Genomic DNA, 13,099 nt, shown 5'->3' on the forward strand with positions numbered 1-13,099 from the left:
GCCCCCCAGGCCTCTGTCCAGCCTGGCCTTGAACCCCTCCAGGGTTGGAGCATTCACAACTTCCTTAGGCAACCTATTCCAGCGCCTCACCACCCTCACTGTGAAGAACTTCTTCCTTATATCTAACCTAAAGTTCCCCTGTTGGAGTTTAAAGCCATTACCCCTTGTCCTACCACTAGAGTCCCTAATGAAGAGTCCCTCCCCAACATCCTTATAGGCCCCCTTCAGATACTGGAAGGCTGCTATGAGGTCTCCATGCAGTCTTCTCTTCTCCAGGCTGAACAGCCCCAACTTTCTCAGCCTGCCTTCATACGGGAGGTGCTTCAGCCATCTAATCATCCTTGTGACCCTCCTCTGGACTTGCTCCAACAGCTCCATGTCCTTTTTATGTTGAGGACACCAGAATTGGACACAATACTCCAAGTGAGGTCTCACAAGAGCAGAGTAGAGGGGCAGGAACACTAGACCAGGTTGCACAAAGCCCCATCCTGCCTGGCGCTGAACACTTCCAGGAAAGGGACATCCACAGCTCTTCTGGGCAACCTGTTCCGGTGTCTTATCACCCTCACAGTGAAGAACTTCTTCCTTATGTGTAATCTAAATCTCCCCTCTTTCAGTTTAAAGGCATCCCCCCCTTGTCTTATCACTACATGCCCTTGTAAAAATTTCCTCTCCAGATTTCTTGTAGGCCCCCTTTAGGTACTGGAAGACTGCTACTAAGTCTGACATCTCACTGTGCATAAGCCTGACATTTCCATGAACAAAGTGATAGAAAATTGCAAAAAAAGGGTCTTAAAATGATGGAGAGTGGGCCTGTGTTCATAATTCCCATATTGTTTCTTGTACGATTTGTACAATATTGTACTTGCTCCCTTTTTGGATTTTAGTGTATGCCATGTTTCTTGAAATGCTGCTCTTAGTATATGTGTAGTAGAATCTAGCTCAGCAGGAGAGAAATAGTTACCCTTTATGATCACTGAAAGGTTTTATCCGTTTTTAATGATTTTTATATTGCTATTCTGCTGTTTTCTTTTTAAACAGTTTCTTATTACAAGTATTTTTGTGTTGCTGTATCATCATTCCAATATTGCCAGTTATTGAATAAAAATATGCAAAGCCTCATCTACTTTGGGATATTATAATGTACTTCTTAGGGCACAAGTTAAGCATTATTACTAATGCCATAACCACAGGTAGAAACAGGGTGTAATTGTTTTAGTACTGGACACTGCAAATGAGGGGCTCCTCCATTCTGGTTATCTACAGTATTGGTCCTGTAAATCCTGAGAATTAACCAGGACTCCTGTTGGGCAGACTCTTCACAGTATTGCCTGTAGCTGTTTCCAGTATGTGATTCAGTACATCTTCAGTTTCTTTAGCTCCATTTGATACTCCCACAGTGCCTGTGCCTGTGGGTAGGGCATAAAGAAATTTCTTAAGAATAAAAATTTGTGCTGCAGTTTAAGCTGCAAACAATCCCCTGCATTTTTCCACTATTGATGGTACCATTCATCTGTACTTATATTGACGATACTGAAGATCTGGCATAAACAGGCAGCCACATTCTCTGCTGTTTTAAGTACCATTCACAGCACCTTCTCTCATCATGACTACTTAAATAAGTGCTTGTAATAAAAGCAGCAGTTAGTGGTCCACTGATCATAGAATTTCCAGGTTCCACTGGGGAAGGTTGAACTGCTTTGGCAACAGTAGGAAATCCCAGTAGTGTTTCTGGAGATGCTTAGTAGTAGTGCTTACGGGTAATGCTACAGCTCAAGAGTGAGTTCAGTGTTGTGCTGAGTACAGCTGAGGTATTCTTCTTTTGTGCAGGATCAAGCCTGAAATTGGCTCAAAATTAACTCAAATTAGCTGTGGATTATTAGAACTTCCCCTGAGGCTACATCCAGGCATATTGGTTGTATGCTGTGAACAAAGTTCTGTGTGTTTCCATTTCACTGATAAATAGTAGAATTCAACATCCATCGCTGTTTAAGTTAATGCCTTTTCTTGGTACTAAACTCACTTAGAAAAGATATTTTCCACTTGCCAGATAGTTATTTTAACTAGGATGTATTCTATCATCTGTTGGATTGATTTCATAAGCCTATATGTGGTTTAGAACATTTCAACTCATTGGAAAATAAACTGTTTTTTAAAGTGGCAAAACATTGCTCTACACAAAAGGGAAGTCTTACTAGACTTTGTGAAATTATTGATATCATAGAATCATAGAATAGTTAGGCTTGGAAAGAACCGTAAGATCATCCAGTTCCAACCCCCCTGCCATGGGCAGGGACACCTCACACTAAACCATGTCGCCCAAGGCTCTGTCTAACCTGGCCTTGAACACTGCTGGGGATGAAGCATTCACAACTTCCTTGGGCAATACACTAGCTAAATTCTGATTATGTTTAAGGTAAGTACAGTGCATTGCTTTCAAGGACACCCATGAGCACACCCATGGGCACGAGCACAGGCTGGGTAGATCGAGTGGGCAGAATCCTGCAAGTATGACCAGGGAAACTGGCTAAGGGAATGGCCACAGGCAGCTCAGTCCTGTCTTCTGTGCCACCTTCTTCCTCTAAAACAGAGGCAATAATACCTCTGTACTGTATTTGGAGTATTTCATATGACAATTCCTGTGCAAGAGAAAGAACTTTTATCATCCTCAGGTGGAGTAAATTGACTTTAGTTCAGTCAATGCAGCTGTAAAGCGTTAAGTGAGGAGTTGGATCCAAGTCTTCACTGTAGTTCTGTGCAAGTGATTATGAAATTTATATTATGGAAGAGATTCTTGAGATTAAACTAAGGCTTGGGTTGTGAGACTGAAGGACAAGACACTCCTGGTAATATTACTATTAGAAGCCTAAGAGTAAATTTGAAGCCGAAAACGTTGTTTTGAGGTGAGATACTGTTTTAATTCAGTATTTTATGTTTTTTGCAATCCTTATTTTATTAGGATTGTCAGGGGACTTCTTGCGTTCTGGACGATATTCTGCTCATACCATCAACGGTGCCTGGTCACCCTGGTCTCCATGGTCTCAGTGCAGTCGTGACTGCAGTAGAGGTATACGGAATCGCAAACGGGTCTGCAGCAATCCTGAGCCCAAGTACGGAGGACTTCCTTGCCTTGGACCATCTCTAGAGTACCAGGAATGCAACATTTTGCCTTGTCCAGGTAAGAGTCAGATAAAGAGAGTATCATCTTCAAGGCTATATCATGCAATAGTTGGCTTGATTGGTTGGGGTTTTTTAGTTGGTGGATTTGGGGGTTGTTTTTGTTTAAATAAATTATAGCTCAAATTTACCTTTAAAATATTAAGTGGATTTGGGTAGGATTCCCATGTGATGTCAATCAGTTTATCGTCAACAGTTTTAACAGCTATATCCTTTTTCACTTGTGAGACTTTGACTATAAAAATATAATTTTAATGAGTAAACCTATAGAGGAAAAAAGACATAAGAAATCTGGTGAGATATGAGAAATTTGGCCTAGTCTTTATTTAAATTCAAAATATCATTTTCATCAGAGTGTTTGTAGGCATTAAATTTGTGCTAGCTTCTGACTGTAGAGCCTCCAGCAAATAAGGTTCACCAACTGATCACCAACTAGATGATAACTCAAGCAGGCCACAAAGATTGTTGGAATCTTGAGCTTCTCCTTCTTTGGATGTTGTTTTATGATTCTTTGAAAAGGATTACAAATAGAATATATGTTTTCAAGAAACTGATTTGGATTATAAATCATTGTATCTTAGACATTTGGGGGGGGGGGAATTCTTGGTTTCAGCCAGCCTCCACTTTTCATAAAACAGACATCCAAATTCAAAGGCTTTTGAGCTTTGCAGAGGCTTTGTGGAAGAAAGGGGAAGGGTAGAGAAGAAAACATGAACAAAAGAAAGTGAAATTGGAATAGGAAGAAAAAATTCAAGTTAAGAAACAATAGAGAGGAAGGAGGACAATGAGAGACTCAAAAATTAAATTTAGAAATAAGCTTTTATACATCTTTAATTGTATTACTTGTGTGTAACAGAGCAGCATATTTTGTTATTGAACACTTGGAACTTTTGGCATTTTCTTAAGTGTGGGCCTCAAGGATTACTATGGAAATATACACATTACATATGTATATTACTACAGTAAAACATACGTGTGAGTGTATTTATCTGTGTGTCTCTCTATATGTATGGTTACAAGTTAAACTATGTTCCCTAAATCATAGATTTTTTTTAATGTATTTTAAGTCTAATCTTAAAATAGCAGTGCTTTTCCTAAGCTTTTTAAGCCCTTTGACAATCACTGTCCAGTCTCTGCATCAGAATTTAAGCAGTAGATCTGTGCAGAAGACAGGGCTTCCCTTTCAGGAATATACAGTTTCTTGAAAAATTTTTGCATCTTGAACTGGACCTAAAGAATATGTTTTGGCAGGTAGCCCACAAATGCAGGCGCTCTGCAAGTGTTCTGTCTGTTCAGGGAAAGTGAACTTCTTTGCAGTTTAATGGCTAATGGGAACAATAGGATTGCTTGGCAACTTGAATGCCTCAGGCAGCCCCCTAAGGCATTCAGGCCTCCATCTCTCCTGCTGGTGGGGCAAATCCAAAGGGAAGTTTTTTTGGGAATCCCTGCTTTGGTCTGGGTGAATACCCTTTGAGATATCAAGGTTTTGAAAGAGGCACTTGGGCATAAGAAACCAGCACTTTTTGGTGAAATTTTCTTGCTGCATTCTTCAGATGCTCATTGTACAGCTTCTCCATCTGGCAGTGTAAGCACCTGAGGAGATCAAGGGGACAGATTATATGCTTCTTTCTGAGTTTAGAGGCATGATGAGTGAAGGGTGACCATGTTTTCTGCAGAAAGCAGTGTGAGAGAGAGGTGAAAGGGAATCAGCAGAGAACCAACAGTTGGCAGAGAATTATAAAATTGTGGCCCAAATCTTCTCCACATTTGCACAGCCCTAGTGCATGCTTTAATCCATTAGTTCCCAAACTGCAATCATAGCATCTTGCTTTTGTACAATAATAAAATTATAAACAATTCTGTTTCATGTGGCTGAACTGTTCATCCACGTAAAATTTTGAAGGTTGACAGTAATGCAATAGGTCAGAGACTTAGGATAACACTGTAGTAACATGTGCAAGCCTCCCCAGGGATGCACACAGTCGGTGAAACAAGCTAGAATACCTCCTCATGGTTTCTTCTTCCCTTGTGAAGGGAATCCTTCTGTCAGACACTGCCTTCAGCTTCCTTTGAAGCAGATGAGTAGTGTAGTAATAGCTAGCAGGTCTGCTCACAAGCACTGAGAGATCTGATTGTTATCATACTGCAGTAACTGAAGTACATTCATTAAATGGGCCCAGATTATCTATAAAATGGGTTCAGATTTGTAGTTCATCTCTTGCTATTGATTCTTAAATTAAATATTTTCTTGATTTTTTTTTTTTAAATAAGTTAAAGGTTTTCAGAAGTGATATTTTTAATTAGCTCTGCAGCTGGTAGACTGTTATGTTTTTTTCAAAGGAAATTGTTCCAACAAGTAAAACACATAGTTGCACAGACATAATTTTATATAGAGGCTCCTGCTGTTTATAAGGTAGCCAGAACCCAAAACTAAAAATACATGAAGTTGTTAGGCAGAACTTGAAATTGTGTTTTATATAAAAATTATTTCCTTTTCTGATATCTCTGAATTTGAAAATATTTTTAAAGATCAGTTGGTATAAAGTGTGATAGGCCTTTCGGAAACATGAAGGTATGTCCTAATATGTCTAATAACTTTATTCAGAGACAAGTTTCATTTTTCTTTTTAGTGCAAAGCAAAATTAAATGAAGATGTAGAGTTTGAACAAAGTATTTAGATGTATTATAGCCTGCAAGGAATCACCAAGTTCCTCAATTGTGGAACTACTGTTTGCCAGTAATTAAGAAGAAATGTAAGGGGCTAAGTCAGATCTCAGATAAATCTGAAGGGAAAACATTGCAAGCAGTAGATGTAATTGATTATTTTTCTTTCTTTAAGACATGGGAGAATAAAAAATGATTGCAGAATAAGGCTTATCCATAAATTAGTTCTGATTATAAATTTGTAGAAAGGGAATAAATTTTTATTAGAGAAGCATACTGATGAAATTGAATTCTCTCAATTTTTAATGAAAATTGGAGAAAGTTAAATTGGTGAGTAAATGTGGATATCTGTTAGGTTGACATTTGTAAGACCTCATAAAGAAAGGGGAAACATAAGCAATACATGGATGAAGAGCCTTTGTTCCAGGCCCATGAGTACAACCCTAGCAGACCTCACAGCAGTGGCACAGGGGAGAGCAGCCAGAAAGAGAAACCACAGTTGGATCAATTTTCAGCCTTCTTATTAACTACTGTGCTGCAGACTGGATTTCATTTTCTGCATAGTTATATTTAGGACAGCTATATAAAGTCAGTCTTACCTTAGCTATCTAAGTGAGTTTCTAAAATGTCCCTGTTGGGCTTTGATCAAACAGCCCTTTCAGATGTTTATGAGAAAAGTTGGTACATGTGTAGGTCTCATTGTGGTGTTGCCTGTACCCTCCTCACATGGACTAGGCTGTAGGTGGAATTGCAGGAACTGAGTAGGAGTAAACATGTCAGGGCCTTATTGCTAGCATGAGCATCAGGGAGAAAAACAGGGACTCTGCGTATTTCATTGTTGCCCATGTAAAAAAGTGGGGTGCAGACAGAAAGGCTAAAGAATGTGAGGAGATTTTGTTCTGGCCTTGACTTGAGAGTAATGGCCATAGTACTAGAAATAAAGATGCAACAAAGAATTTGCTGCTTTCTGAGATTTACCTGAGCTCCCTCAGGCTAAGGACAGATTTAGTTGCTCTCTGCTGGCACAGAACCATTTAGTTACAGTCCAGTCCAGTCATAAGCCTTTCAGAAATCTTGTGGTTAGTAGGAAGGGTTGAGATGGCAGCCATGAAGAAGCTTTCCTGCTAGTGCAGGCTCAGGTTCTTTGCTTCCTGTTCTACATATTGCAGACAGGATCAACCCCTTGTGATGTAAACTGCTGAGAAAGATGAGTGATGGAGAAATATACTGATCAGTGCTTAAGTCATACTAAAAGTCAGTAGGACTTTTTGCTTCTAAATGAATTAATCTTGGTTCAGTGTCACCCTGGAAGATAGAAAGTGCTTTAAAGAAATGACACAGTGAAAAAGCTCATGGAGCTATCACTAAGTGTACAAGAGTCTTCTGTCTGGTTACGTGTCTTGCAGCCTTGTTTTAAATATACTTACTAATATATTAATAGCCACCAATTTATGGCGCTGCAGGATCCCAGAACTTAAAAAGAAATACCGAAGCCATCAAGGACCTGCCTTCAGCAGCTACTATTAAATTTTTCTTGAGCCTGTAGAGGAGGGAGAAACAGTGAATTTTTTCCTGCAGCTTGTAGCAAAGTAAATGGTCCAGTGACATGCGGGTTGATAGCAGTCACTGGGCGGATTATTTTTTTCATGGTATTTGAAGGCTCAATATATAATAGTAAATGGAATAGTGACAGAAAATTGCTAGAAATTGTACCCATGGCCAGGAATATGATTTGTCTGTATCATACAAGCTTTAGAATGATCCCTCGTACAATTTTGTCTTTGACTAACACTGTCCCAAATAACCTGCAGAACTAGTTTTGGAGTCAGCGTAGGGTAAGGCCTGTTCCCAGTACTCGGTTTCTGTGCAGCCAAACTACTTTGAGGGGCAGGAGAATTTCCACTATTGTCTTGCACTAGCAAATTATGCTTTGGCCGTGTGCCTCAGCTCCTTTTTAATGGCTAAGAAATGTGGTGAATAGAGATGAGCTGGCAAGCACTGAAGAGCTTCAATAACTTTGGAAAGGATCTGTGAATACCCACTGACATTTCTATTTTCTTTGAGTTACTAATACACGGTCAGTATGAAAAGAAAGGAATCTATAATCAGACGTGTTAGGGTTTTGTGATCCTTGGGGCTTGCAAGATACTTACGTTATGAAGAGAAACAGATGATGAAGAGAAGCATTGTTTGAGTGGTAAATTCTGCAAATTTACAAAAATTACAGGCATTTACTATTTAAAAGATTTGTTTTCCTGAAGATACTAATAACCAAACATAAGGTATTCTGTTGTAGTTCACAGTATTCATAGAATCATAGAGTGTTTAGGGTTGGAAAGGACCTTAAGATCATCTAGTTCTAACTCCCCTGCCATGGGCAGGGACACCTCACACTAGACCATGTCACCTAAGACTCTGTCCAGCCTGGTCTTGAACACTGCCAGGGATGGAGCATTTATCACTTCTTTGGGCGACCTATTGCAGTGCCTCACCAACCTCACAATAAGGAACTTCTTCCTTATATCTAACCTAAACGTCCCCTGTTTCAGTTTATACCCATTACCTCTTGTCCTATCGCTACAGTCCCTGACGAAGAGTCCCTCTCCAGCACCCTTGCAGGCCCCCTTCAGATACTAGAAGGCTGCTATGAGGTCTCCACGCAGTCTTCTCTTCTCCAGGCTGAACAGCCCCAACTTTCTCAACCTGTCTTCGTATGAGAGGTGCTCCAGCCCTCTTATCATCCTCGTGGCCCTCCTCTGGACTTGATTCAACAGCTCCATGGCCTTCTTATGTTGAGGACACCAGAACTGGACACAATACTCCACGTGAGGTCTCACAAGACCAGAGTAGAGGGGCAGGATCACCTCCTTTGACCTGCTGGTCACGCTTCTTTTGATGCCACCGAGGATATGGTTGGCTTTCTGGACTGTGACCACAAAGTGAAGCTGGCTCATGTTCAGTTTCTCATCAACCAACACCCCCAAGTCCTTCTCCACAGGGCTGTTCTGAATCTCTTCCCCGCCCAGCCTGTAGCTGTGCCTGGGGTTGCCCCGACCCAGGTGTAGGACCTTGCACTTGTCTTGGTTAAACTTCATGAGGTTGGCATCGGCCCACCTCACAAGCGTGTCCAGGTCCCTCTGGATGGCATCCCTTCCCTCCAGCATATCAATATGACCACAAAGCTTGGTGTCGTCGGCCAACTTGCTGAGGGCACACTCAATCCCACTGTCCATGTCACTGACAAAGATGTTGAACATGATTGCTCCCAACGCCAATCCCTGAGGGACACCACTCATTAATGGTCTCTAATCGGACATTGAGCCGTTTACCACAACTCTTTGCATGTGGCCATCCAGCCAATTCTTTATCCACTGAGTAGTCAATCTATCAAATTGATGTCTCTCCATTTTAGAGACAAGGATGTCGTGAGACAATGTCAAATGCTTTGCACAAGTCCAGGAAGATGACATCAACTGCTTTACTCCTCTCCATCAGTTCTGTAACCCCATCATAGAAGGCCACCAAATGGTCAGGCAGGATTTCCCCTTAGTGAAGCCATGCTGGCTGTCACCTACCAACCTTGTTGTTTTTCATGTGCCCACCATGGTTTCCAGGAGAATCTGCTCCAAGATTTTGCCAGGCACAGAGGTGAGACTGACTGGTCTGTAGTTCCCTTGGTCTTACACCTTCCCCTTCTTGAAAATGGGGGTTATATTTCCCTTCTTCCAGTCATCTGGAACTTCACCTGACTGCCATGATTTTTCAAATATTATGGACAGTGGCTTAGCAACTTCATTCGCCATCTGCTTCAGGACTCACAGATGAATATCATCAGGTCCCATGGACTTGTGCACATTCCGGTTCCTAAGGTGATCTCAAACCTGATACTCTCTTACAGTGCACCTAAGGTCTTCATTCTCACAGTCCTTCCATATGTTTTCCAAGATTTGAACGTCACGGCTAGAGCACTTGCTGCATATCTTCATTTATTACTGTAGGAAGACACCTTTTGCTTCATTTTTGTTTCATTCTGTTTCTTGATGCCTTTTCTTTTATTCTTTTGCACATAGGGACACTTGGCTCATGTGCCTTAATTAGGAGTTTAAAGCTTAGCTACATGAACGCCATGGAGTAGCAGGAGCTCCAGGAATTCCTTTTCTCTCTTCTCAGAGCACAGAGGTGGATCAGAGGGAAAGGAAATCTCTTAGATTTGGAATTCTGTTACTTCAGGAGAATACTTTGGGATCTTAACGGTTTCAAACTTGTTTGAAGCACTTTGGTATAGTTGTGACATTATGGCTGAGAAGAGCTGAGTGAATTCATATATCACTGAATGTGCTAATAACAATAATTTCAGATATGCAAAACTCCCTGGAAGACTGTTTAAGTTATTTATGCATCCCTAAAGCAAATTATTGCTTGTTTGGTTTTTCCTTCTTTTTTTTTTTTTTTTTTTTTTCTTCCTTGCAGTTGTACTTGGCCACAAGGAAAGAGGAATATGTTTAAAGAAACAGACAAAAACTATTCCTAAATCTCCAATCCAATATAGTTTGCCTCTCAGGCTGCTGGAGCCCATCTCTCCGTATGCACTGATCTCTCTAGGCTGTTTTTGTAGCCAGTGAGGAGAGGGCTGAACTGCCCTTTGGTGGTAACTCTTGCTTTTCTAACTTAGAGTCTCTGTTACAGACCTAAACCTGTGTTTATCCTTAGATTTTGTTGTTGTACTTTCCTAAGAAGCATTAATTTGCCTTCTGTGTTTCTGCACTGCAGACTGTTTGTTTCATCCAACATTGCTTTTCTGATTAAAAGGTTGTCTGTAGCATCACAGAAACAAAACTTTGCTTTTGCAGACTATGATGTAAAAATTGCTCTTTTCCACACTGAAACCTGCAGCAATATCCCACAGGATTAAGAGAAAACAATCAACTAAGTGGTATGAAGTGGAATGATCCCCAAGTCTCTGAAATGGAGCAGTACTCTCCTGGGTCTATAGGCTGCCCAACACCCAGTACCCCTGGATCTGACTTCTACTCAGCCAGTGGGAAGCACAACAGCATTTCTGTGGGTGGAATGGACAACTGATCCTCTATTTATACTCCTTCATCTGTATAGAAAAGACTGACCTCTCAGCTTTTTTTACTCTCTTTTGCTACACTTTCAAAAAGATGAACATGAAAAGTTATAAACCCAAAGGCATACACCAAAAAAACAAAGATGTTTTGGTTGTTGTTTAAACTTGAAATGAGACCAGACAGTTATGGAAAGAGCTTGCAATCCCATCTGTGTTTTCATGAAAGCAGGTGAGGTCAGTGTGTTGTCTGCCCACGCTTCCTTCTATTTCCTTGTAAACCCCAAAGTGTATAGCAGGGTATCCAGTTTACTTAATTGTCTCTTGGAAATTCTCCAGTAGTGTGGATGTTTTGTCATGTCCCCAGAAGATCCCTTTTTTGTACACTTTCTCTCTTGTACATCCTCTTCCCTGTGTTTGGTTGGTTGGTTGTTGTTTTTTTTTTTCATTATAGTGAAGAAATATTCATTAACAACAGCAAACAGGCAAAAAACTGTTTGCTTTACTACAAAGGAAAGAGCATTATTTGAGAGCATCCTGCTAGCTGAAGGGTGCTTTCTTCCCTAAGCGACCAACCTCAGTAATTGCCAGAAAAGGTAAGGACTCCTTGTATCTTTCATTGTGGAACTCCTTTAACGACTTTCTTTTGTCCAACAGCTCTACAAAACTGTTACGTAAAGTAACTGTAGTGACTGGAGCTTTCCTTGCAGCTGTTTTATTTTTCTCCTATAAGAAGCAGAAGTAACATTAAGGACTCCATGACAAAAGGAAAAAAGAAAAAAAAAAAAAAAAACCAACAAAAAACCCAGATGGTGCTGTGTTGGTAAGCAACTTTAAAGAAAGATGAAAGAAACCACAGAGCTCTATTTAGGTCTTGTAAAAACTCAAGCAGTAAATATCCACTCCTTTGATCTTACTTAACCGTGATGATGCTTCATCTTCTGTTGCTGAGAAGGAAAAGTTCTGGGAACAAATGAAAAAGGTAGTTGTGATATTCCTTGAAATTCCTAGAGATTTAGGATGGCAGCCTGTAAGTAAATAATCCCTACGGAAAGCAGTTATAATTACATTGTCCAGTTCAACCATGATTAAATCTAACATTGTCTGTTATATTATCTCTGTCTTCTCCCATCTTCCCCAGACCCACTTCTCCCTTTACATTTGAAGTCTTATCGTACAGCCATGATCACTGCAGTTGTGGAACACGGTGACATTCCTGGATGTCACATCGGTCTCTTTGTTCTCAGCCATCTACAGATTGATGGCAGATGGCAGTTTCAAATGCACACGCATTTGAAGTGCTCACTCTGGTCCACTGAAAAAGAAATAGAAGCTATTGGGGGTCATTGTCTCCATTACAGTGAACAAGCCACATGTAATGTTTGCAGACACTGTCTAGGCAGTCTCAGGCTGTCATTCTGTTTCGTGCAGGTCTATACATAATAGCAGAAATACCCTCAGATACCCTCAGATTATTCATTTGAGTTAGTCAAGAATAATTTTAAATAAAAATTCAAAAATAAAAAAAAAGGAAAAAGGAGAGTATCTGGAAAGGAAGAGCCTTAATACTGCATGAAATGAATAGTTTAGGTAACAGCTTCTGCTTTTATTTGGCATAATTTAAAAAAAAAAAAAAAGGCAACTTCTAAATAAAAGATACCATGTCTTGAAATTGATATAAAATTACACTGTATATTTCACCTTCACTGAAGAAGAATAACCTGTGGCTTCCTTAGATATGAGCTTGCATAATACTGCATTAAGAGAGTTGTCTCATGGAAAAAGACATGTTTGTTTTCCAGTTACTGTATGAATAAGAGAACAAGTCAAGCACTCTAGCAAGATGCAATATTTATTTGTGATAGGTGGTATAAAACTCTCTCATGCATCTGTATAGCTAGATGATTTGGCTGATAAATATATCCTAGAAAAAAATTAGCAATCACTGAATTCCTTAATAATGGAAATAACTTATTTAAATGATGAACTTGGAATATAATATCAGATTCCATGAATCCCATCTGTCCAATCAGGCTATTCAGAGGCCAGATACCTTGCTTGCAAAAGTTTTTACAACTCTGGTTCTTAGCAAGGAAATGCTTTCTTGATTTGTAGGTGTCATGGTTCAAGCCCAGCTGGCAACCTGGAACCACGCAGCCGCTCGCTCACTCCCCCCCACCCCCTTTCTTC

At 40.2% G+C, this 13,099-nt stretch overlaps 1 protein-coding gene across 1 annotated transcript in view; it reads left to right on the forward strand.

Annotated features, from left to right (window-relative positions):
• SEMA5A (sema domain, seven thrombospondin repeats (type 1 and type 1-like), transmembrane domain (TM) and short cytoplasmic domain, (semaphorin) 5A) overlaps positions 1–13,099 on the forward strand; it is a gene marked incomplete at its 5' end in the record, with an annotated part of 87,550 nt that overhangs the window by 59,026 nt on the left and 15,425 nt on the right. Inside the window, one exon of the mRNA XM_010021803.1 lies at positions 2,960–3,178. Coding sequence (XP_010020105.1) covers positions 2,960–3,178 — 219 coding nt within the window. The remainder of the gene's footprint in view (positions 1–2,959; positions 3,179–13,099) is intronic.

The sequence above is a fragment of the Nestor notabilis genome, unplaced genomic scaffold (genome assembly GCF_000696875.1).
Source record: "Nestor notabilis isolate BGI_N333 unplaced genomic scaffold, ASM69687v1 scaffold6209, whole genome shotgun sequence".
In the NCBI taxonomy this organism is placed as follows: domain Eukaryota; kingdom Metazoa; phylum Chordata; class Aves; order Psittaciformes; family Psittacidae; genus Nestor; species Nestor notabilis.